At 36.9% G+C, this 27371-nt stretch overlaps 1 protein-coding gene across 1 annotated transcript; it reads right to left on the bottom strand.

Annotated features, from left to right (window-relative positions):
* Positions 1 to 1037: 1037 nt before the first annotated feature.
* Positions 1038 to 26942, bottom strand: LOC112152839 (LHFPL tetraspan subfamily member 3 protein). Its single transcript, XM_024282637.2, has 4 exons — positions 25878 to 26942; positions 4923 to 5159; positions 3031 to 3059; positions 1038 to 2620 (listed from the first exon to the last, which is right to left on the bottom strand). The coding sequence occupies exons 1-3, from the start codon at positions 26302 to 26304 to the stop codon at positions 3043 to 3045; spliced, it is 681 nt and encodes a 226-aa protein (XP_024138405.1). The 5' UTR covers positions 26305 to 26942; the 3' UTR covers positions 1038 to 2620; positions 3031 to 3042.
* Positions 26943 to 27371: the final 429 nt, after the last annotated feature.

Below are 27371 nucleotides of genomic sequence, written 5' to 3'. Positions count from 1 at the left end.
AAGTCCACACTACTCTGCCCTGATCTGCACAACAGCAAATCAAACATTAAACATATGATTAAAGGAAAACATTTGTATTGATTTTGTTCAACTTCACCCTCGAGATTATATGTTCTTTTTGGCATAACTTTTGCTGGATCAATAAATTTTGTTAAAAAAAAATACATTTGAAACACAAATGCCTAAAGTAATGAAAATCCTAAACTACTTGCTAAAAATTAGCAGGATTTCTGAGAAATTGAAATTGTCTGTAAAGAGAAAGACAAGTGTTAAAAAAAGTCCTTGTTTCACTGTTATACAAAAATCTAAAACTGCGATCACACTGAAAATATACATGCCATATAAATAAGTTCAGTTTGTCTTTAATCAGATGTTAATAAAATACAATTCTAAAAAGTTACAGTATTTCTCAGTTGTTCAGATGTACTATTTTGATAGAAATGCTCTGTAGGCCCGATTAAATCTGATTAAATAAAAAAATGTGATCATTTGATTTCAAACTCTAGGAGGAAAAACATGGACATTTTGGCCCTTCAATCTGAACAATTTATGAAGGGGTTTTGATTTATTTTCAAAGTTGTTGCATTTCATCAAAAACTTTTGATGGGGTATAAAATATGCTTTCGTGTTGTTTTTGTAGACCTTTCGGCATATTCTATCCGGGGTCAAAACAATTTTCACTGATCTGCACATTTGGTTTGGCAAATAATCTTATACCAGATCCCCTTCCTGACCCCATCCTATATTTTCTCCTGGCTGGGGACCGGCACAGGGAAATCCAGGCTACACAGTTAGGCAGTAGCATGAAGGGTCTTGCCTAAAGACCAACACTGGTAAATACATCTCATGCATTAGTCCTGCATGCAGTCAACTGATCCATCCAGCTGCATAAAATGTGCTCCCATATTGTTGGGATTAATGGGTTAAAAAATGAAAAATTACATTCTGCAGAAAAATTGCAAAAAATCCTGTAAAAAAAATCCTTTTTTCTCTTGGTGATGATTGTCAATTGCCTAAAAAAAAAAACTTCACAACAGTCGATTACAGTGAAAACCTTTATTAAGTATTTATATATTCTCCAAGGAAACATTTTAATTGGTCTAAGCTGATCCCCACCTTGATATGATCTCTAATCAATATCTACAGAATTTGTTTTTACTCAGGTACAGATCCACAGGTTAAGGTGGGACACGCCTCACTGACTCACCGTCTCCACACTCCTGCTGTACCCTGTACGTCCCAACGAAACACAGAAAAGCAATCGAAGAAGATAGAAACAGAACAGCCAGGCTGGAGACAAAGACAGACACAGACTGGACAGCGATGTGAGAGGCTGGCACGTCTGCTCACCGACCTGACAAACTTATGTTCACACCTCGCACTCATGTGCATGCACTCGTCCCATCACTCGCACACACAGCAGCCCTGCAGCAGTCAAACCCGACAGCCACCATCACAGTGAGGTCACACAAACTACAAAACAGCAGGTCTCCTCTGAAAATGAAGCACTGTGCAAAGTTAGCTAGCAGGGTGCTGAGTTGATTAAAATTCCTACATCGTTTTAAATATTCACTGTACATACTTTGTAATACAAGTTAATGTTGATAGTGTTATAAAACAGTCTTAAATATTTTCTTCTAGTACAATAAGGGGGACAAAGTGGAATATAAATACAAGAATAAACTCCAGCTTTGAGGGTTATTCTTTAACCTAAACACAATGGATTCACATTTACATTTTTTTTTTTTTTTACAAACAAATCGTGTTATGCATTCTAATGGTAACACATACAGCTAAGTGGTGAAATGTGATACTTGTAATTACAACTGTTTATTATTGAATTGTTGCTTATTTGTACAGGGTTGTGTTACTGCTCACAAGTCCTTTTATGGAAGTCCAAGTCAAGTTTGAAGTCTTTGGTCACAAATCCAAGACAAGTCTCAAGTTTTAGCTGTAACTTAAAGTCTCAAGTCTTAAAAATAATAATAAAAAATGAATATTATGGTAATTTTGCCACATTATGACATCTAGTGGCAACACATTAGCTGGCAGATTGTGTTTTTCTATCCCCAAAACTAGGAAAAAAACATTGAAAAATACCTCTTTTATATCTTGTAGTGATGTTCTTGAGGTAAAACTTAAAATAAAAATGGGAAAATTGTTCAAAAGTCATAAAAATTGCAAAACCGAGTCTGAAGTTGTCGAGTCTAGAGTCAAGCTTCACTTGTGAGACTTAAAAGTCCAGTCCAAGTCCTCATCTGGTTTCTGCATATGTGTGGGTGTCCGTGTGTTCTCAGGCAGGCTGTGGATCTTCCGTGTCCTCTTCCTCTAAACAGGATAACAGTCTCCTCTCCTGCCATGGTCTATTCAGTATTCAGTGCTGCGCAAAGGTTTGGCTCAGGGGACACGTGTGGTTGGAGGTGTGCTGGGCCCATCTAAATGCTGGAGTCAGATGTAGCAATCCTGGGTTTGATGCAAAGGCAGATTATATTTGGATTTCTGCAGGTAGATGTAGACAGAGTATTTTCTCCTCCTTGTGAACCCATAGTGCTTTCCCCTCATAAGGTGGTGTTGAACGCTGCGGGGCGTCATGTAAATGGACACATCTGAACCCAGAAATCTGAAAAAAAAAAATGTAGAAAACAATTTTTTAAGACATTTTTACAGTTTATTGACATATGGCAATTCTGTCCAGTGAATGTCCACATACAAAACTTTTACATTTACACAATATTTTCTCTTAGTTATTTAAACTCATAGATCTGCTGGAATAAATTTCAATTTCTTTTAATACTTGTAAGTTGCTCATTATTTTTGACATAAACTGACAGATGTAAATACTAAGTTAGATATTTTCTATTCTTAGTTTGAATATATACTACACTTTGGGCATTAGCAAAAATATCTAAAACTTATAGATATTTCCTTTGTCTATTTCTTCAAATTATTGACTTGTAAAAGTATCCAAAACTACACTAAATTCTTTTTACAAACATTTACCTCAAGGTTTACTTTTGTCAGTATACTCACCGAAGAACTTGTTTAGGCATTCCCTCCCTCTGTAAGAACACAAACACATAGAAAATGTTCAAACATGTTTAGTAAAACATTTCGGTCTAAAATCTCCAATTTTATATGAAGTACAAACACTTCAAATAACCACCAGCAGATGGCAGCAGAGATAACATTTATGAAGACAGTAAAAACTGCTTGTAGAAATGAACGAGTATATACAATTTTTAATCAAATACAAATATGTGTATAATTACAATTACACTTTTAGTTATTTTTACATATTTTATCTCATATCCTAGAGCTTTTTTTCTTTGCTCTATTTAGTATTCAGTTCCACTCTCCTTATTGTAATTCCATAGAGGAAATTAGGACACATGTAGTTCTCTTTTGTTCTAGTAATACTGTTCTGCGTCCTATCTAAGTTATTTAAATGTTGAAATACTACATTTTTAATAGTTTATGGTCATGGAGAAGTTCTTGCACAAACACGACCATGAACTTACATAGATACTACTACTACCACTGTCACCTTTAGATAGTACTATACTCATGCACAAACGCAAATATACTCATACACTGACGGTACCATGCCAGAAATGGACATTATTACCACTGTAGCCTTACACTGTTATATTTAACAACACATATATACAAGTGTAAAAGGATAATAGAACTCATAGGAGTATATTTTTTGTACGTAGGAGTAAAATATTTTTATAAGTGACTATAACAGTACTTGTGCAAGAGTATAGATACGTTTGAGCAACTAAGTCCAAATTATCTCTCATAAAAATGTGTCCAATATTTTCATAGTTACAGTAATTTTACAGTTTGTTAAAAAAAATGTCTTATTTTGGATTCTAACTGGCATAATCCAAAGTCTAAGATAAAGACATACAGATAATCTGAACGTTAGAAGCTTGAAAAACACATTTTTAGTCAAAGGAGGATTTTGAAGAAAAAAATCTTTCTAATGAATTTTAAATGAAAAAGACAGTTTTCCTAAAAAGTGAGATGTTATTTTGCAAGACTTTTTCAAGTTGCCTAAAAGGCTCCTTCTTCTCCCCAGTGAAGAGCAATGACTGATTATGTTCCCAGAGTGGAGCTTTGCTGCTTTCCTGATGAGCGTGCATTTTATTTTTAGTCTGCTAAAAGTCACATGACTGCATAAATACATTAAGAGATTCTTCTTGAATCTTGATCTTGGAAAGAATTATTCTTCTTTAATATGAGATTTTTTTCTTGTTGTTTTTAGTAGTATTTTGAGAGTAGTATTAAAGATGTATTCAAAAATAATAATTTAGTAAGTGACACATTAGATATTAACCATAACAGTAAAAGTACAAATACTACAAAGAGGGACACGTTTTCCTAAATATCTAGTGTACAATTCAAATACTGTTCTATGATTGAATATTTATTGACATAAAAAAATCACAGTATTTGAATTCATAGATTGTTTGCAGACAGTCTAAATCATTACTTTACAATCAAGAGTTTTAATTTAGCACAAGCTTTATGAGGTTTTGGCCTTCAATTATCAACATGAATGACTGTTTTTATTTACAGGAAAAACATTAGGACATATGCAGTACACTTTAGCATATTATTAAGCTTTTTTAATTCTATTTTTTGGACCCTAAATAATCACCAATCAGAGCACTTTTCTTCATTGTCCTTCATGATAAGTTTAGTGCGATTTTACAGAAATTTCTTTTGGATGTTAAGCCTAAAATTCTGGTTATAAATCTGAAATTTTGCTGATTTTTGTGAGCTGCTGCAACAAAAACATGAAGAAAATGTTATTTTTTGTTGAAGTCAACTCTTGACCTGTTCAGGGTGTAACAGTAGCTGGGTTAGTCCAGCAGCCCCCAAAAATGATGGATGGATAGTGAAATTCCCCTCACCCTTGCTCTCAGCCAGCAGCTCTTCCGTCATGAGTCCGTCCTGCCTGTTCCCCAGGACGAAGGCGAGGAAGGAGAGGATGAGGGCGTCCAGGATCCCCATGATTGCCAGGATGTAAGCCCAGCGCATGGAGCAGGCCCCCAGGCTGTATTTGTCTGTCTGCTCTCCGCACATCCGCCTGACCTCGTCGCTATCCCAGCCGTCGGGGTAGATCATGCAGCCCAGCACCAGACACACACCTACCGATGGGAGGATGAGGATGCAAAGAGGAAAAAAAATACTGTCAGGAGGTAGAACGAAAGAAGATAGGAAGGTGGAGAATTGAAGATTTCCAATTCAAATGGTGTTTCTTGAGTTTATGTGCATTTTCATATATATCTCTGAATATAATTAGCTTCAGATTTTTTGAAGAAGAGTGAAAAACCAGCAGTTAATTTGGATTCAAGCACAGCAGTGAAAAATATATAGTGACTCCTTTGATGTCCTTAAAAAACTCCACTGTTCTCCTCACGGCTCAGTCTTAAGGATTTACACGATTTCTTCCTTTTGCTATTTAAACTATGCAAATATTAACCTTTAACCTGCAGCTTCTCATTCGGAGTGCCTCTCATGTTCTGCTTGGCTTTGGCTCATTTTCACTTTAAAAGAAGTTCCTGTCAGAGGTAACGTTGCAGCACCGGAGAACCAAGAGACCACAAGCTTCGCCTTTTTTTTTTTTTTTTGCCCGAAGGGAGAAAATTTCTCTCATCCTGCTTTGGAATGAGATTCTTCTCTGAGGTGGGGCTGCAGCAAAGCAGCAGAAGACCTGAGAAAAGAAGCTGACTGCATATCTACTCGGAGCGCATTGCACATTAATAATACAACACTTTTTACTTCTTTTTACCACAAGCATTTAACTGCTTTTCTCACTAAACTCCACTTTTAGGTTAATTTTGAAACATAGCAAAGTAAGCCCTAAATGTTGTGTTAAAAAATACAAGCGTTTGCTGCTCCACTTCACTTTCCTCCATAATCTCTCAAGGATGAGCGAGATTAGGCTGTATTCTCACACGCAAACTTCCATCATGCATGCATTGCAGAGCACGAGCGCTGCAGTTTGTTAGTTACACTGCAGTCTTTAATGCTCCTGAGGTGCATCAATAATTAAGAGAAGTAACCGTGGGAGAAAGCGAGTAAGACAGATGTGACAGAGCCGAGCAGCTCGCGCCTCAACGACGCTCCAGTCATGGTGATAACAATGAAGACTGAGACAAAAAATGAGCAACAATATCAATATTAAAAACAGAATTTTTTTTATTATTAAATCAGTTTTTGCAATGTTTTATTTAAAACCTTTTTTTACATTTTAAGAAATTAAAGGAGCAGAAATCACACGAAAACTGTCTTTTAACATAGAGGTCATCTTGGAAGGACATACAGCTAGAGGAATGACTGTTTTCATTACAAAGGCAGCCACAAGGGGGCACTATTTGGAGCTTTCCTTTCCAGGTAAGTGTGGGCATCTAATGTAAAACTGAAGCAGGTTAGGGTCACAAGCCTGATGGAAAGATGGAAGGAGGACTTTGAGGAGCTGATGAATGAGACGACTTTTAGAGAGTACAAAGGAGAGGAGGAGCCTGTTGTGAGGAAGAGAGATCAGGATGGTTGAAGGAGAGGCTGTTGGTCCCGACATCTTACCTGTGGAGGTATGGGAGTGTTCGGTGGAAGTATAGTTTTAGAGAGTGAGAGGATGTCTGAAGAAAGGAGGAGACATGTTCTGGGGCTTAAGAAACAGGGAAACCAAAGCATTTTGAATTGTCTTTCTACATGAAATGTGCTATTCAAGTAAAATTACCTTACCATGAAGTAATGAAAAACAGTAGTGGAAGCTAAGCTAGGGTCAGACGTGAGGAACAGTATGGTTTCATGCTAACACAGATCTAGTATCTACTTTAAGGATGCTGCTGGAGATCTGGAGAGAGTCTATGACAGAATTCAGAAAGAGGAGCTGTGGTTTGTATAAGGAAGTCTGGAGTGGCAGGGAAATATGTTCAGGACGTGCAAAAGAACTCTAAGATGTTCTGTAGGTGTGACAGAGGAGCTCCAGGTGCAACAAAAGTCAGCTTTGAGCTCCTTCTAGTTAGCTGTGGTGATGACAGACTGACTGATGAGGTTAGAAAGGAATCTCTGTGGATCATGATGTTTGCAGATGACACTGTGATCTACCTTGAACCTTCCAATGTGGCTCCTTGGCTTTGAGAAAAAATGCAATCCATTTGAATGAATAATAGGTTTGGAGTTATGGTTAATTAGGTCATAATGTTTGTGTTTTAACATGTCAGATAACTGAGAAAAAATATGGTTTAAGGTTTAAATTACTTTTGGAGTGGTTTATTGCTGTTTATTTAATTATTTTTTTTTTAATATTTGGATTGTACACTAAGAAAAGGGAAGAAGGCTCACTAAAGTTATCATGGTAATACTTAAGATGAGCTGTCACAAAACACTCAATATAACTTTGACAAAGATAGTTGAACATTTGTTAAGCTTATAAGCAGTTTATTAATATGACCTTTGTATACAATGGTCTCATTTTAGATGTTAATGAATATTACTAAATATTTGAATAAACTTTATTAGGTTTATTGTGCTAATAAATGTCTTACTAACACCTTCTAAACACATTAATATGTTTGTTAATGTTTTGATAAAGCTTGTTAAGGAATCTTATTATGAAATGTTACCGTTATCATAATAGAAAGCAAGTGATTTGCTTGTAATTTTCTAGATACGTGCGGCCGATGTTGAACTTTTTTTTGGACTGCGCGACCCCGTAGGAAAGGTTATGGTCATGGTTATGGTTAGGTCAATACCATGCAACCAACAACGACATTTAACCTTGAGCACACTTAAAATACATAATGTATTACGTAAAATAATGTATTACGTGTAGCCAACATGAATTTTCTTTAGTTTTCGTACTTGCTTGCATGTAAATATGTTCAAGTCAGAAGCGCCTAATAGAAAAAAAACTATTTGACTTGGCTTTCTTAAATTTCTAATTCAGCAGGTGACTCTGTTTTTTGACACAGGGTGTACTTTATTTTGAAAAGAACTTGTAAGAACTGTCGTCAAAAGTAAAAGGAAATACAAAGGCCACAAAACATGAATGAAGTGTATTTTTCTAAATGGTGAAGTTGGACTGTGCAGCTCTCAATGGGTTTTGACGAGTAAGAAACCTTAAAAGTTGCAGACTCCTGCATCAGAGGAAAAGCTTCTATAGATGTTTTGGAGAAGGTTTTAGAGGAGGAACAGGAGGATGTTGGTGAAAGATGCTGAGGTTGGAAAAAAACCTATAGTGAAACTAAATAGGAAGTTCATGGATGTGGTCAAGGAGGACACGAGTGTGGCTGGCTGGATGCACAAAACAGGATTAGATGGAGGCGGATGAAGAAAGCAGCCGAAAAACAAAGAAGAAGAAGATGAAAAGAGCTCCTCCCACATTGTTTCAGTCACGTCTCTTCCTCCTAATCGTCAATCTTCTTCCCCTGTTTTTGTTCTTTTGGTTTTCTTGTGTCAATCAATCTTTTTCAACATACATTTTCTATACATGAGATGAAAATACTTTTTCTAGTTTCTACTCATGCAAATAAATGGCATTATGTTATTTACTGCACAAGAAAATAATTCTTGATTTCTTAAATATTTATACTCCAAATAGTAAAGAATTTTAAATCATTTTCTTGATTTGATTGATGTCGAGTCAATAACGTTCAACCCAAGACAGATTGTTCTTTTCCAGGATGTCATCAGACTTCACAGACCAGCTGAAGGATGTTCTGCAGGATGACTGTCAGTCTGCTTCATCTATCTGCTGCAGCATGTATGTTTAAATTTCCTCTGCTTACACAGGCTTAGAAGCAGGCCATGATGAAGTGCCGCTCAGCTGCTATTTATATTTTCCACTCTATTGATTTTCTTAGCTTTGCTTGCATTGCTAAGTGTGTGACAAATAGAAGATCGGATAACTTTGAAGAGGAGATTAACGCTGCAGACGACAGGAGAGAAAATGTCCGGATAATGAATATTTGTGGCTCTACATGGAGCTGTTTGGTTGTTTCAATTGACTTACTGTGCATTTACTCCCTCTTTTTGTTTTTATCCAATACTTTTATGTAATACTTGGTTATACCTCTCATCATAGGTTGGAAAATAAAAAGTAATGATGCAACTTCAAAGTATGGAGGCTCACATACTCTGTAAAGAAAAGGTAGTCGGAGTTAAGTCCTATCTTCTCTAAAGCCCGTCTCTCTGGTGAACGTCTCCATGAGATGCTCTGGCTTCATCAGCAGAAGGTGTCACATATGCCACTAGTTTCCAGAAGCAGCTTGTGCTAAGAGGAGCACGCGAACCCTCTATGCTCTGTGACAGAAGTCCAATGCAAATCAGATAGACTCATCCTAGCAGAGTGCAGCTACTATAATCTGTGGCAGAAAGACATTTGAAAAACGATGACTTGTATTAGCGACAAAAGGAAAACGAAAAATGACTCAGTCCAGTTTTCATATAAAATCAATGGAATACAGCAGAGGTGGGCAAACTTTTTGGCTATAGCCCATAAAAGGTTCTAAAACTTTACAGATGGGCCGGATCAGATGTTTGAAGTATTTTGGTGAGCATCCTCATATGAGAAAGAAAAACCATGGAATCCAGACAAAAACATGCTTTTTTTATTTTAAAAACAGTAGTTTTGTTCATGTTTTATTTCTATTTTTATATTTCTTACAAGGAAAAAAAACACACTGTGTTTGTTTTGTTGAAATGATTGGAAAAAACGCCAAAAACACACATGAACGTGAAAAAAACAACAAATCTTCCAACACAACATGAATGTAAAATAACTTTCTGCACCTACAGACAAATTAGTTCATTTGTGGTGCCCCATTTAAGGGAAGACACAAACATTAAAGAGAATTATATAACATTATTATGGATTATCAAAATGATTTAGTGTGGTGGGCCAGATAACCCTTTAACACCTAAACCTCAAAATGTCCGCCTGGACTTTTCTACTATTTTTGAGTATGAAAAGGTCAAAGAATCTCCTACAAATGTGTGCTTTTACCCCTTTTTCCAGAAGTCATTAAATTTTCAGTATCTATCATTATTTTACAATTTAATGTGTTTCATTATAGTATTATAACAATCTAAAATGTAAAAAAAAAACAAATAATCTAATGTGATTTTTAGAGTTTTTAGTTAGAAAAACTGTGCAAATGAACATGAACAACAGGTTTTGATAGTTAAGAGTTGAAATTTGTCCAGTATCAAACTATTTACAACAAAATGTCTGTTTCTTTCTCTCTAAATTTGCAAAAAAACAATGCAAAAAATGTAAATGTCCTCCTTGGCTCCTCAAAGGCCTTGGTGATGCTGCCAATGACAGTGTTATAAGGTTAAATGGTTTAGCAGGCCCCGTATGACACCCGGGTCATAGTTTACCCACCCTTGTTCTACAGCCTATATCCAGTATACCAAAAAAAAAAAAAAGCTAAATAGACTGCCAACATTTCCTTGATTCAGCTTGACAAACACAATCTGTGTATAAAAGTATTAAAGCTATTAACCCTAAAAAGACTTAAGATCCTAAAACAATTACATAAAAATTCCCTTTGAAAAAAAATGCATTATTGAGAGATATCCATGACTACATATACTTCACAGATTATAGGTGTGTGCTGAAAAATCTAAGGCTTTAAGGATTATGTGCTTACTTAATAAATAGAAAGTTGAAGGAAAAAGTAAGTGACCCACTTTTTTTAATTAATGATAGCCATAAGATTAAGTCAAAGCAGAGTTTCTCTGAGCTGCTAGTGAGACGGGATTTGTTTCAGTTTCACTGTAAAAGCAAAAAATTTCTCTGGAAAAAAGTGTGAAAACTCCCATCTTCTGACTATGCGTGACAAATTATGCTCAGCACTTACTTATACATTAACAATGAATGCTGTACTTTGCGTCCTCCTATAGCCCTCCTGACAGAATGCACCTGTCAGTCCAAGCTCCCTAAAGGGGGATTTTTTTTTTCTTCATCCAATCCGTTCAGCTCTTCTCTTTCTCCATCCCCCCCAGAGGAGCTGAAGGAGAGCAGTGGATAGGAGTGGAGAGGCTGATTATGAGGCAAAGCAAGGAAGGTGGAGACACACTGTGTGCTCGTGTGGAGCCAGGCTCATGTCCTCTGTGTGGCTGCCAGCAAGCACCCATCACTGCACTGAACGTCAGAGGCACCATATGCCGGAGCCCCCCAGCAGAGCTATTCTCAGCGACGCTCCTGCCTTCTCCCCCCACAAGCACACACCTTCACGCTGGTGTGTCTCTCTGTCGTCCGGGAACGTCGGGATAATTGGGAAGCTGAAGTGAGAGACGCTTGCTGGCAAACAGCAGCTTATGTAAGAGACTGTAGGTAGGGCAGATGCGGCGCAAACAGAGCTGCAGGAAAGTCGGACCAGCAGATGGCATAAAACAGCATTTTGGCAGAGGCACATTGGCTCATTTTCCAAAAGGGGTTAGTTAATCCCATCTATACGGAAAAAGTGATATTGCTTTGTATAATCTCTGCATGTTAACTGCAGTTCATGGAAGTGCGCGGAGGTCCATGGTCACCTCCATTCACATCCAGAGCTTGATTGGATTTGTGTGCCTGTAATCTGTTTTGCTCCAACACTGTCAACACAGCTGCCCGGCCGAGTGCATCCGCCGTGTTTGCCAATGAGCTACGTGTCAGACAGAAACCAGAGATTTTATTCATTGCTTTCCATCAATCGCACTCTTATAAAAAAAAAAAGAAGCATGTAAAAGCATAAAAAAAGGAATCCTATTTGTCATCTCACACATTCCTTTGTGGATCAAATTTTCCACTCTGTATGTAAACAGCAGTGACAAATGGGATTAAACCGACACATCCTGAGCAGGGCTGTCTTATGCTGCTTTTATATAAACCACATATAAACAATGACAGGCAGGCATATTAACTGTATGGACTTCTTTGGATTTCAGCTGAAATATGAAAACTAGCTCAAATATAGAAGGTGTTGAGTTTACCACTATGGCTCCCAAAATGTGGACATTTAACAAGATTTCTTCTGCATCTCCACTTCATATTCTTTTTCTAGGCATTTCTGTGTACAACCACTGAATCTGAAGCTTTGTAAAGTTTTGGAAAACCCATTCAAGTGGCTGACAGTCAGTCATTGTTTTGTTTAAAAATAGAACAAAAGTTTTAGATTCTTGTGACCGTTTCCTACTGCCTCCTAAACTAGGCTAGTCCCGTTTCTTCAAAGGTCAAAGTTCTTTCCAAAGATGGAGCCCTTTTTTTCATTAACCCTAAACAGAAAAAATTACAAAATCAGATAATTATTTATATTTTTTACAGAAATGGGTCAACAACAAAGATAAAGAGAGGAAAACCTAGCTAGCTAATGCTAATTATTAGCCACTACGTTCAAGGACGTGGATTTGATTTGATTCAATTAAACAATTAGCCTCACACATATCAAGTTGGAGCGTAAGAATATAAATCGATTCATTTACTCAGTCAATTAATTAAACAAACTCCTAAAAGATTATATTAAATCTAGTTTTCAAATGTCAAGATTTAATAAATCCCCACTGAATGCCTGTTTTATTTTAATTGATGTACTTTCAGGCTATGTCTGAATTCCCACCCTAATCCCTTACTACTATAAAAAATATCTAGTAACCTGGAATTTTAGACCAATTCGGACACCACGCTCACTACTTTTCTTTTTTTCTTTTTTAAAAAATGTCATCACTGATTTCACAAAGTGAAAATCAAATTAATACAAACATTTCACTACGTCTGTTTGTGTCTCCGCTGCGTTCTGATGATAAAAATGTGGAGGGTTTATTCAAAAATTACTTTAAACACATTTTTTTTCCAAAAAAAATGTTCAAAAACAATGCATTGTGTTTGAACAATTCGCTAATGTAGCGAGCATCGATGTATGCTAGTTTGCAAAGACTTCTGGGAAATTTCAAGTGCACTGAATTTTGGAATTGTTGATTCGGACAGCTCTAGAAAATGGGGAACGCTCTAGATAGTGTGTAGTGAAGGAATGCAGACATACAAATAGATTTGATTCATTTAACAACCTGCCTCACACATATCAGGTTGGATTGTAGGAATATAAATTAATTCAGTGGTTTAGTTCATTAATTGCTATGTAAATAAATTCCAAAAAATTCTATTAAATCTATTTTTTAAATGTCAAGAACACCTCTTGATTTAATAAGACCCCACTGGCAGATGATTGTTTTTAATTAATGTGCTATTAGTATGTTCTGAGGGCTGACATGCATATAAATGTCTTATATTTCTTTAGTTTGACAGCAAACAGGGTTGGATTAATAGTTCATTGAACTTCTTATTTTTTTATTTTTTTTATTCTGTTTTATCTGACCAATCTTTCAGAAAGTTCATGTAGATTCTGAAGCCTCACAGAGAAATGAGGAAAGCACAGAATGTCTCTGATTAATCCTGTGTTTCCTGTGGTTGGTCTGCAGGATCATCCTCCTCCCCTGGAGTCCAGAGTTACAGTTTTCTTCCTGGTTCCAGTGATGAGTGGATGAGCATCCAGAAAGATGGCTCGAAACCATGACAATAATATGCCACAATTACATTTGGATAAATGGGGCAATTAGAGGTGTATTATGAATGTATTAGGAATAAATGGAGTGTGAAAATGTGTCACAGCGTAAGCCACAGCCCAGGTTTATGAGGTGGAAGGGGAACAAAGAAACGTGGTGATTAAAAATAATGAGACAACTATTCAAAAACCAAGCTCTAATGGCAACCAGATAAAAAATCTAGATGGGAAATGCAAAGCAATTAAGGTTTTATGTGACACGAGGAAGATGAAAAGGCGGATTGCAGATTTAAGAGTGTTATCTAAAAAATGAGATTCCAAAGTGTTATAAATTTGGTGAGAAGTGGAGCAAGAGAAACTTTTGGAAATGACTCCAACAGCTACTCCTGGTCCAAATCTATTTTTGTTTTAGTTGCTGGCCAAACTTGAGCAGAGCGAGAAGCTTCCAGGCTCGCTCGGTATTGCAATCTGACAACATGTTTTCGGAACAACAAGCTCATGCCCAGAGCTCACGGAGCAGTTCAAGCAGAGCTGGCTGACACCACCAGCTCAGATCTGCTCACTAAGGTTTGCTAAAAACTTTTTAAAGGTCAGCAGAAAAACTTCCCAAGTCAACATGCTTAAAGCTGCAGATTGTTGGAAGGTTTCACCAAACATTTGACCATATTTGGGGCAAATTGAATGCATATTTTTTCATTTTCTCTACATTGCCAGAAATGATAGAGATATTTTATTAGAGCTTTTATATGTAGTCATAGGAATAATTGTTAGCGTTTATTGATCAATTTTCTTCATCCATCAACCCTGTGAGATCTGTAAGCAGAACAGAACCCAAATAAGCAGGTGGGAATGTGGTGGTTCGGATCGCAGGGTGGCAGAAAAGAACCACGCTGCATCATGCTGGGGCAGGGAGGGGTCAGACACGAGTGGAGGGCTTATGTAACCGCACAGATGTGACCTGCACCTACGTGAAGGATAAAGACTGGCAAGGGCAGCAGCGATCAAACGCAACCTCTGCCTTTCCTGTGATAAAAAAAAAAATCAACTCACAACTCCAGAAATATTTGAGCCAAACATGAATTAATTTGCATTTCATTTTGATTAAAAAATTAAAAATTAAATGATGTTAGAGAGCAAATTTTAAAATAAAGATACTGTTAAATGTGTCAACAATGTCATGTCATAAAAGAAAATTGGGTTTTATTTTTCTATTTTTAATGACCTTTTTAGATATCTTAATATGAAAATAACACTACTATAAATATCAAAATTAATTGAGGTTTTGTCAAAGTTTAAATTTTATGATCATTGAGTGTTTTGGGGTTTATGACCTGTTTCTGGCTTTATTGGTGTTTAGAATTTAGATAACAGTGCTTAAGACAACCTTGCCCTGCTGCACACTAAATTAACATGAAAAGTGCATGCCGTGCATGATAATTTCCACACTTGCATATGCAATGAGTGTGATGGTGTCCTCAGATCCCGTTCCTCCATCCTCTCTGAGGGCACACAGGACTGGGAGCTGCATTCGCCCACAAGTGTCTACTGAATGATTTACCTAAGTGCCTTTTAGTTACAAAAACTTGTAGAAAATTTTAATGGGGAAATCATAAAGAAGTCATTTCCATGCATGTGTAAAAGTATAAAATTAACAAGCTAAAAAGCATGAAAAAAGACAAAATGATCCACTTGCATCAAAGGAATGAGCACACAACATTGATTTTTCTTGGGTTTTAGGGATACAATGAAAACGTTGATTTTTGGGGGATAGTTTAGTGTCGGTTTGACATTTGTGCATTAGAAAACAACAAAACAAACTAAATAAATTTATATTTGCTAATAAGCAAACAAGGAAAAATCTTTCAGTTGGCTCATACTAAGTAATAAAACAATAAATGCTATTTCCAAATTTAGCCCAATGATTGCTTCTTGTTATAAATTTTAAATATATATTGTTGAAAGATATAAGTGAAATACAGGACAGTAAGAAAAAAAAGCAAAATAAATTGGATTGTCTTGGTTCTACAGGTTTTTGTAACATTCTCCATGTACAAGTCGTGTAGATAGTCTATTTCTCCAACCTTTTTTTGACAAAGTTCTTCTGGACTTCTTATCTTATGATCAGCAGGTCCATCACATACAGTATATTACAAACAACCTGCCATGTCCTCCTCCGACCACCAGAGGGAACCCTCTCCAGAGTACTGACTACCTTTGACTTGACTTTTGCCTGTACCTGCTCCCTAACTTAAAAAAATTCAACGTCTCAGTCTCTTCATCACAATGTCCTTCATCATTTTTTCCCATTCCTGCTGTGTTGACTAGTTGTTATATCGTCTTTTGATTGTTTTCTTGTTTGCGGCTGCAAACATTTTGACTAAAAGTTAGTCATTTTTAAATTGATTTTCTGATATATTGCTCAGATACAGAATTAAGCTATTTGGTATATTGAAGCCCAGGATCCTGGATAAAGTGATGAATATCATCTGAAAGGGACCAACTTTGGTAAAAGCTGTGAGAATGATCTACATTTATGTCTCTACATTTTCTTAGTGGGCTTGTTTGTGATTTTTGGTGTTATAAAATATCATATTGTATTTTTTCAACATTGTAGTCTCCACATCCCTGATTTGAAAGGTTAACAATGAGCTCTGGACAAACCCATTATGTTTTCTCTGTTTTAGGATGCAGCCACTGCTCCACAGGTGCAGCTGAGGTCGGTCTTTACTGTTCCTAATGCCAGCAACCATCCATTTTTTTCTGTTCCCACATATTTTTGGACTGTGGGAGGAAGTTGGAGAGCTCGTAGAAAACCCACACATGAACGGAGAGAACATGCAAACTCCACACAGAAAGAACTCAGCTGGGAGTTCAACCAGAGCTGTAACGAACCTCCTCACTGCTGTGCAGCTCCACATGATCTCCTCATAGGGTAATTATTCCAGTACTTGCTCACGTTATGCCATAGCGGGGCTAAAGAGGTGTAACCGCCATGACGCCAAAACGTGTGGAGCATTACAAACAGCTCCGTTCACTAAAGTAACAACAGACAAAGCTGTGAGAACGCTTTTACCAGCAGCTCACATTGACGCTGACAACACATGCTAACAATGATCTATGAGCTTAAGACAGACAAACCAAAAGACAGGAGCGTCATCTGGTTATGGGTCCATAATACCACCTACTGGTGTAAAAACTAGTGAGAAACCCTAAAGACCCATTTCTGACTGACGTCAGTCAGACTTGTGTGTAACATATGTCATGTGAACATATGGACATCATTATGTTCTGTATATTCTAGATCTAGAATGGATTTTTTTATGTGTATGAGCAGTAATAATTCTTAAAATTATATCAAGGCCCAATCAAAGAACACCTGTGGTTCAAAACATGCATTATTTTAAGTTTTCAAGCAATTCAATTCATCAAAAAATAAATTATCTCAAAAATAACTGTCATTATGACAAAATGTTCTTAAAGATTTGAAAATATAGTCCAAGAAGTTCAAAGAAAAACAGTAATACTTCAACATTTAGGACTTTTGTGATATTTTAGGTCATCCTAACAATGGTTGGTCTCCAGCAGTACTGTGTTTCTGGAGATATATCTCACAGAAAATTCTATTTAGCCTCTGAAGAAAATACAAAATTAGTTTAAGATAATAAATGGAGAGATCTTAGCTATTCTTAAGGCTTTTTTTCAAATAATAAATGAAACTTTTCTGGAAACTGTTTAGTTTTTAGGAAGCAGACTATACTTCTATTAACCCAATGTGTGTATCTTTTATTTATTTATTTAAGGAGCCCCATTAGTCTTAACCAAAGGTAAGAATACTCTTCCTGGGGTCCGCATTAAAAGAATACAATACACAAAATCAAAAAATACATACATAACCTCATCAAAAATACATACATCATTAAAACCAATACATTGAAGTGTATTAATGCAAAATAAAACCCTAAAATAAGAGAAACAATCTTATTAAAATAAATGACTCATTTGTGCAGTGAAATTACATTATGAATAACATATTACATGTGTATCATATTTGATACATGGATTTCTGTGACCTCTATCTTATTGACATGATCCAAACTTTCCATAAAAACCCATTGTTTGAAACTTGGTTCATGGTGTATGTCTTGTAGTGCATTACTAGTCCACTAGGGGCAGTAGAAGTCACTTTCCTGCTCATTTCAAAATGGCTGCTTCCGTGAAATCTGAAAAACTTTTTTATTGCTGATTTACAAAACTTTATGGAGAAAATAACTTATCTGTTGCTGTTTGTTTTTTTTAAATGGCCACTCACTGTTTTGATAAAAAAGTTAAATTTGTCGCTAATTATTTTTTAATAATATAGTTAAACTGCGTTAAAAATATGTGGATCAAATTTGAGACTGTGGGTAAATAAGGGGCTTTTTTCATGCAAACTTCTGCCAATATTTTTACATCTTAAACAACAATTGTTGTAAACAAAAAAATATCAAATCACTATTTGATACAATTTATATCTCCTTATAACTCATTGCAATGTTTTTTGGATTTCATTAAAAGTTTAAAAATATGTTAATTCCCCCAAAATTATAAGTTCTGTCTATTCTTTAATGTAGCAGACTTTACAGGGTTTATTATTTTGAACATCCAAATTTAACTAAATTGATTATTTTACTTTGTTAGTCAACCTTTTTTTTGTTAACCTAAAAAAAGTAAAAATCCTGACCAGAAAGGTAATGAAGCACCAGCTTTTCTGTGTCTCCTTATTATATTAAGTGTTCTTTTCATAAACCATAAACATTTATATAAAAAAATGTTTTCTATTTCCCACCAAAAGTCATGACCTTTCATAATTTCCCCACTTGATTAAAACATTCTACCATTAAGTCTATAAAATAAAAGTGATCTCCTGATCAGAACTCAGAGGTCTGTAGAACCTGGAGACAGCTCTCACTTGTGCTGTTTGGCTGAGTTACACATGTCAGCTCTGGCGGTTATTCATCGTGATGTTTCTGCAGAGAGACATGACTCCCTGTTCTTTGTGTGTCTTTGACAGCAGGAGCGATACACAACATCAGATCACATCTAAGCAGACGGTTTCCACTATGAGAGCAACCAGCAGTTCTAAAGCTGACACAAAGTTTGGTTTACTAACAAAAAGACTGAAGAAAACAGGAGCTTCCATCACTGTCTGATGACTGCACATCCCATTCTTATAAGACAGTGAGAACAGCGAAAAGGTTTCTGTATTTGTTAACAATCGTGACTGTGGTCATTCCATTCCTGAAAGGCATCAACACATTGGTCTTTTGGTCTAGATTTGTTTGGGAGTTTATATTCCACAGCCATAAAAACATGTTTATTTAAGAAAAGGACACTGCATATGAATGAACATTTAAAATCAAATGCTAAACTTTAGCCGCAGGCTAATTTCCATCTGCAGTCCCCTGACAGGTCGATGTTACTGAATAGATATTCAGAAGAAACTCAAAGACAAGAGCACTGAATGAATCCGTGTAGGTACATTTGTAAAACTCTTTGCACTAACTACAAACTTGATAGGGGAAAAAACTGGTTTAATATATTTGGTTTTAGCAAAGACTGAATGTAAAATCAACCGAAACAGTGTGCATACAAACAAATATCCTTACACTTGGGTTATTCCTATTTGGATTTATTTTTGGGTAACTTTTTAGAGCAAGACTACTTGTCTTGGCTTATAGTGGTTTCATTTTAACCCCTTTTTTTTTTCTGAAATAAGATAACCCAAGCTAAAGTTAGTCCCTTTTTAGTCTCGGAGTTCGGTTAAAAACAACTTAACTTGGGTTTTTTTCTAAGTATGTAATTTAAATACAGTAAAATGAGCATAAAATGTCATCTGAAAATAAAGACTGGAAAAGTAAAAAATGTCAGTTAGAAACCTTAAAGTTTCTTTGAGATTCTATGATTAAATGTAAAGGTCGAGGGGGCTCTTATTGGGTTAAATCGTCTACATTTGGCATCATTTTAACCTCCTTCACGCCATATGCTGCTAATTTGCAACATACTAAATCTGGGACTCCTCTTAATCAATAAAATAATAAAAAAAAACTCAAGAATATATATTTTTAATGTAATTAAGTCAGGCATTAAGGGGTGACAATCTTGTAATTTTAAGGATCTTGACGTTAAGCAATGTATCAGTAATGTGAAAAAAACTTGAAAAATGATTGATATTAGAGAAGTTTATGACACAGAAGTCCTACTATCATTAAATATTTTTTTTTATTAATATGATCCCTTTAAGGCAAGTGTTTGTACTTTAAATAATTAGTAAATAAGTAGCTTAAAAACCTAACTTTTACATACATGTTTAAAAAAAAACTACTTAATTATGAGGTCAAAATCATTGATTAGAAACTGATAAAAGAAGAATCAGCCACAAGAAGACTTTAGAGTTAGCTTAAAAGAGATTTTTGGTCATTTTTTTCAGCAAAAACGGTCAAAAAGGATCATAGAGTCCTTTTCAGGGCGGCAAAAGAGACCCTAAAACACCAGAAACAACTCTTCTTCAGTGTTTTTCAAAAGGCCTGATAGGTACCCGCCCCAAAGTGCTCATTTGCACCATTAATAACAAAGCTGGACCAGCTCTGGTTTTGCTGCATGTCTGCTCCTCTCACGCTGAGCTCCTCCACCCTGCGCCTCAAAGAGGCTTTAAAAGCTCCTCTCAGAACACGCCTCTCAATTGAGCTAAAGGGCCATTAGTGAGAACGGGGAAAAAACAGAGATAATGATATAGTGCGTGGAAAGAAAAGGGCAGAAAAAAATGACTTACAGGATCAATCTACCTTCTCGACATCTGTTATCTGACCGGCTTTCTGCTGCTTCCCTGCTGACCTCTTCTCTTTGCGTTCTGTCGCCTGCTTCTTCTGATCCTTATTTACAGCTTTTAGGCCAGAATGAAACATTTAAATCTTTAGAAGAAGTTGCATCTAATAAACTTAGTGATATATATGCAAAAATGCAATGCTTTTATTTTTTTTTTTTCCTGCTTTTGGTCTCTATAGTTCATCTGCTCATTTTAATTTATTTATTTACCACACCTTCTTTTATTATTAACCCTTTAACACCGGAGCTCTTTCATGTTCTTTGATTCACTAAGTTTTCAACTGTTAACACGATCAATGTCATTCCAGTCGATTGTGAAGGAGAAAAGCGGCTCGTACGAGCCGCTTTTCTCCTTCACAATCGACTGGAATGACATTGAAAAGTTACAGTGTGTTAAAGATTTTGTGCTTTTTTTGGTGACGCCTCAGGTGTTTAAGGGTTAATTATTTTCTGGGAAGCTCCTAATTTCCAAAAGAAGCTGATACTCCAAAAAGCACTGGACTGTGTACAATATGAAGCATGCAGGATGAGTAAAGTGCATCTCATCCTAGAATAATAAACACATGAAAGGACAAGCAGACGATGTTTCTGGAGGCTGTTCTAACATGTTTTTTTGCTTATTTAATTAAAAGCAACTTTTTATTTATTTATTTTTTTATTTCTGGATATGCAAACTCAGACAAATCAGATGAAAAAATAGAAACCTCACCTTAAGGTAGCCTCTATGCATCTTTAATAAATTGGCTATTCTGATTCTTACCTTTCCTACATTTTATACGCAATATAGTTTAACTAATTTAATCAAATTGAATCTTTTAGGGGCCCAAAGTCTGCAACCTCACAAATATTAATATTTTTGGTGTCAGCTATAACAAACTGATGTTTTACAGAACTACCAAAAAAGAAAATAACTTTTTTTTGCACGGGGAAAGGAGACCACATCACGGTAAGTGCACATCATAAATCTTCCTGTGCTTGTTTCAGCGGAATAATCTGCATGTCATGAACTCGTGCAACGGCACCGAAATAACTCGGAAAGAAAGATACAAGTCCATCAAGGGCAGGGTGGAGGCATGAGCACTTTCTGCACTCAGTCAGAAACATTCAGAGACCTTGGCGGTGTCCTGAAGGTTGGCCAGCTCATCAAACTTTCAGCAGCTTCAACCTGGACTTCATCATGAACAAGCTCCTCCATTAGAGGAGGTCTTTACATGTGCAGCAGAAACTTTGGAAAGTCGCTGGGAGAAATTAGTTAGATTTCAAACAAATTAAAGCAAATTGTAGAGTTTTTTGCACCTTTTAATAGAACATTATGTAAACGTGCCCAAGCTTTTTGCTGAAAATAGTGACGTAATTTACTTTAATTGCTGAAGGGATTTGCTGAAAATGCAAAAGCTATTTGCAAAATGGAAAATTTGCTAAAAGACTGGAAATTTTGTTAAAGAACTTTGAAAGAATTTACCTAAATTTCTGAAAAATTTGTAGTAAAATTGCTTAAAAATCCCCACTGCATGCCAATTTTGCAAACATATTTAGTGTGTTGCTTAAATATAATTTAAACTCCAAAAAAACTTAGTAGATGCTAAATTAGCCAAAAAAAAAGCTAGCTTGTTGCTTAAATACTTGCTAATCATCAAAATAGCCTAATGTTCCTCAGCAAAACTGCAAATTAGCATTAAAAAAATCTAGTATATGCCAAAATAGCCAAAAACGTTAGCAGTTGGCTTACTAGCTTAACTCCAAAATAGCCTAAAATTTTCTCAGTGAACTAAAATAATCAAAAATGTTAGGCTATCGCTAAAATAAAAGCTAAACTCTAAATTAACCTAAAACCCCAGTTTATAATGAATTAGCCAAAAACATTAGCTTGTTGCAAAAATATTAGCTAAACTCCTTTTTTTGGAAAATTACTATAAAAGATGAAATATTAAGGCTTGTTCCGATTCTACTTAAAATGTAGAAAATTTAAGACGTTTTCCATTAATTTCCTATGTGGTACATTTTGCCTAATATTTCAAAAAAAATGTATTACTAAGTTTATGAGAACGGAAAATACTAGTAGAGATGCCCAGAACGAGCTGAATGTTTTGATACCAAGTGTGATTGAGTTTTTACGTGCCAAAAAACGTCCGGAAAGGAGTGGGAGAATCACTATAATGTAAATGCTTACTAAAAATGTACACAAATATGGAGTAATACTACTCCTATTGCATTCTGGGAAGTCATATATCTCACAAGTTTGAAATGATGCTAAATTTTCTAATTAAAACATTTTTTTCCTCCTCTTTAACAGTCCTTTCCCCCAATAAGGGGAGCTGAGTTGTTTTATCTTTCTGCGCCGTACCCTCAAGTGTTCAGTATGTTGTGCATGTGCAGCCCATTTTTGAAAATAATCTAAAAAATGTCACCTTTCTTTCAGAGAAAAAAAAGAAAGTCCCGTAATGATGGTTGCTGAAGCAGAGAGACAGATTAATGTTGTGGAGCAGAGAGCAGTGCTCTGAATACTGACTCTGACACTTTTGTCCTCTAAGCGTTCGGGTAGCTGGATGGGTGTTGAGAAGCTTTGCTTTGGCCAAAGTCAATTTTCCTCTCTGTTAGTTTAAATGACATCACATTTTCTGAATCAAACTGAAATTTTGCATCAAAAGGAAAAAAAAGACAAAGGGAAGAAACATAAAAACTATTTTTTATGTCTGTCTCTGTGTGCTGAAGGCAGGCGGTTGATCTGTAAAGCACCTGTCAGTTGTGGAGCTATTTAGCAAAGGCAGTGATGTGAATTGTCAGCTAAGCAAGTGTTAAGTGTTAATCAGCCAGGCGTGTTCATTAGGCGTCCCTGCACCAGATTGCAGCAACCAAGGTCTCTCTTCTTCACTTTCCCTTTCATCTCTTAGCAGCAGAAGCACAAAGCCCGGCGGACTCCTCATTAGTTTGGCTTATTGCGTTAATTCGGCCCAACATAACACCCTCAGCTGGAGCTGGTCCAAACAATTCCCCTTTATGTTTGCTACAAACAGCGAGCTGACTGCTTTGACCACAGATGCAGCTGAGAGGACTGATGTTTGGCAGCGTTGGCGCTCCTCAACTGATGCAGGGCGTGTGCTCATCCTGGAAAACATGTTCCCACAGTCTCGGCCCCTGCCAGAGTGGTGCTGGCAGTTTAACCGCTGACCCCTTCATTCCCCAACACACCAACGTTGACGTGCAAATATCTGATGTCCGTGGATGAGATAAAGCTTATTTTGTAATCTGCTGATGACGATAGCTCGGATTGCGTTACATTTTAGCTGCATGCAAGTCATATTATGCAACCAACTTAAGTATGACGCAGTCGTGCAGCCGAAATTAAGTTTTTATCAGTATAGGAGCATTTCTGGCTTTGATGTTAAAGCATTTGCAGGGTTTTGCACACTACTGCATACATATGTGGATATCTTGAAAGACAGTATTCCTAAGTGTTTCTTAAACACTTGTAGATTTTATCAAAAACTGAGTCACAAGTAAGATCTGGTTTCAATCATGAAGCAACACTACACTAAATGTTGTGAGGAAAAGACACAAATATAAAGTATTGACAAACTTTTTGGTTCTTTTGTGGCATTTTTTAACCAGTAGTCATGGTGAGACTTAAATGAACCTAAAAAGCTTTTAAAAGACTTAAACTCCAAAAATAGTTATAAGATGTGAAACCTAGCCTACTCGATGAACCTCAAGTTGCTACACAGGATAAAATGATAATAAAATATAGATGGATGGATGGAAGTCTCAAATTAGCCAAAAACATTAGCATGTTGCTCAAATATTAGCTTAGCTCCAAATTAGCCTATAAACGCCTTAGTAGATAACAAATTAGCCAAAAAGCTAGCACATTGCTCAAATACTAGTTAAACTCCAAATTAGCTTAAAAAAACCATAGTAGATGCCAAATTGGCCAAAAAAGCTAGCACATTGTTGAAATACTAGCTAAAGACCAAAATAGCCTTAAATTTCTCAAAATAAATTAGTCAAAAACGTTAGCCTGTTGCTAAATTTAGCAGCTAAACTCTAAATTAGCCTAAAAAAAACCTCAGTCGATAACAAATTAGCCAAAAACGTTAGCATGATGCTCGCATATTAGCTAAACTCCAAATTAGCATAAGAGACCTCAGTAGAGGGCAAATTAGAAAAAAAAACTAACACATTTCTTAAATACTAGCTTAATTTCAAAATAGCCTAACATTTTCAGTGAAATAAATTAGTCAAAAATGTTAGCCTGTTGCTAAAATAGAAGCTAAACACTAAATTAGCCTTAAAAAACACAGTAGATAACAAATTAGCCAAAAACATTAGTATGTTGCTAAAAATTATTATTTTATAAAATTGTAAATATTACTATGACTAAAACATAACCCATGAATATATTTAAAGACTTGTTGATATTAAAATTTTGAAATTTGAAGACTTCTCATTCATTTTCTATGGGGCATATTTTCTTGAATATTTCAAAAACTATACATTAATTTCCTGAACAAGTTGAACGTTTTGATACCAAGATTGCTGAAAGTCTGACTGATTTTTTACGTGATGAAAAACACACAGAATGGAGCAGGAGAATCCCTTTTGCGTACAATAGGAGTTGAATCTAAATGTTATTGACGAAATATGACCCACGGCATACACTAAAAGCATGTTTGGCAGAGGCAGCTGCAGTTTCAATCCTGCAATTGACATGACACAATAATGTAAGTGTGGCCAGAGTATCATTGGAGCGGCAAATATTCTTCAATCTCTGATAATGTGGGATGTTGTTCTGGGCTGAGCCTCCATCCGCCAATCAGTTGAGGGTTTTTAAATCCAAGTCTTGACAGAAACTGTGTCCCAAGGCAAGATACTTAACCACAAAATGCATCAAGTAAAAGCGTTCAACAAATGACTGAATGTAACAGTTTTATTGAACAAATAAATGTTTCTCGTATCCATCTTATAAAACAACAGTGACGCAAAATGACGCTGAGCAGATCTCTAATGTGCTTTTTAATAACATTAACACCATTTTCAACTTTAATTTCAGTGACTAGTACAATCTCAATACATGTTTAACCTTTCCAGCTGAGTGACAGGGTTTGGTAGTAATGAATCCTCCCGAGTGCAGCCACATTTCAGCACCATGGACAGCGCTGTCTGCTCTAGGGACAACTTCCTGTGCATTCAGACTGACGTTTATTACTTCAGAGGGATGTTTTAATGGCAATTTGGAATAAATACATATTAAACAATTCACCATACACTCAGAGAATGCTAAAAGGCAGTTTGTGTGCCTTCAGAATACACACTTTCTTTGCTGTAATGAGCTAGATTCGTTATTCTCTTTTTATTTCTCTGTCAGATTAAGTTTTTTTGTAATAAAGTTGTTTTTTAGATGCTTTAAACATTTTATACACCACATGTTTACAGAAAATGTCAAAAATGTGACTCTACCTGAGGCTGCTTGCATCCAGCCACAGATCTTGTAGACGGTGGAGGTGCTGAGGAGGAAGAAGAGGCTGAAGCAGCCGATGCAGGTGACCACCAGCATCATAGACATTCCAATGAAGAAGGAGGCGGCCTTGAACGCACCGGAGGGGATGGCGGAGAACTCGGTGAAGCTGCCCTGGCAGGCCAGGTCTCTGGAGTGTCCGTCCCCGATGCAATAGTGGAAGAGGCCGAAGTAGCCGGCCTGCGGCGTGTCCACGCCATCCCCGATCCAATAGGGCTGCGAGAAGATGGTCACGTTCACGATGCCGAACAGGATAGTAAAAATGGCCCAGAGAAGTCCGATGACTCGGGAGTTGCGGACGTAATTGGTCTGGTAGAGTTTCGCAGCTTCTGCAGACGGTAGCATTGATGCGGCAGATCCAGGTATCATTTTACGCAATCCAGAAAATCTAGGTGGATGTTGCGATCCGGCCGCGCGCACAGCGAAGGCTGAACATCAACAGTTTCTTTCAGAGGATCATCGCCCAAAACAGGCGGACGGAATCGGAGGAGCTGCGGCTTTTCGTGGATCCCATCACCTCGTGACGTGGCATCATCCCCAGAAACGCTTTAAAAAACAGACAACTCTGGGAAGTCGGTGACTGCACAGCCCTCCCCCTGTGACCTGCTCACTTCATCCGGCAGATCATCTCTGCCGCATGCTGGTGCCCTTGGAAAATTCCAGCTGAAGAGCGAGAAATGCCTTCCGAATCCAGCGCTTTGACGCACGCTCGCCCGTGAAGCGTCACCGACTGCTGCCGCATTCAGCAGCACATGGCGAAACGCCGCGATTGTTCATTCAAAAGCGGCGACAGCGGCGATCAGGAGCGTCGGGTTTCTGCCTCCCTGAGATGCTGAGAGCCAGAGAGGGAGGGATGGAGAGAGAGGGAGGGAGGGAGGGGCGCACAGATGGCAGACGCAGAGGCAGGCCGCGACGCGCGTCCTCCTCCCTGCAAACGGTGACGGACACCTTCTGGAGAACGCTGCGTCAACAGCCAATGAACTGACGAAACATCAGTGCGGAAGACAGGGAGGGGGTGCGTGCGTGCGCGCGCTTCACCAGGCTGGCAGACCCCATCATCCCCATCTCCATCAGCACCTTCACCTGTTGCAGTAACAGGGTTGGATGTGGGCGTGGCAGCACCATCAATGCAAAGCTCGTTACAAAGTTTATTAAATTGATTACTCCTTTTTTTCCCAGATACCAGCTAATAAGTCCTAAGGATATCAAAGAGGGAGGAAGTGTCACTAGAGAAACCATTTATTGGGTAAATTTAAATTATTTAGTATTTAATTTTCAAAGAATTCTTTAACACATATCAGAACCAACTGCAATGTGGGATAAACTCTCCATATTTTGATCTGATTTTATTAAGTTAAAGATTCGCCCAAATATAATATCTAAAAACTGTTTTTTGTGTGTGTGTGTGTTTTTAGCATGGCATTTTTCTCATCGTG

The sequence above is a fragment of the Oryzias melastigma genome, linkage group LG6 (genome assembly GCF_002922805.2).
Source record: "Oryzias melastigma strain HK-1 linkage group LG6, ASM292280v2, whole genome shotgun sequence".
NCBI classification, from domain to species: domain Eukaryota; kingdom Metazoa; phylum Chordata; class Actinopteri; order Beloniformes; family Adrianichthyidae; genus Oryzias; species Oryzias melastigma.
Note: the sequence above shows the minus strand (reverse complement) of the source record. Positions and strands in the feature narration are given on the sequence as shown.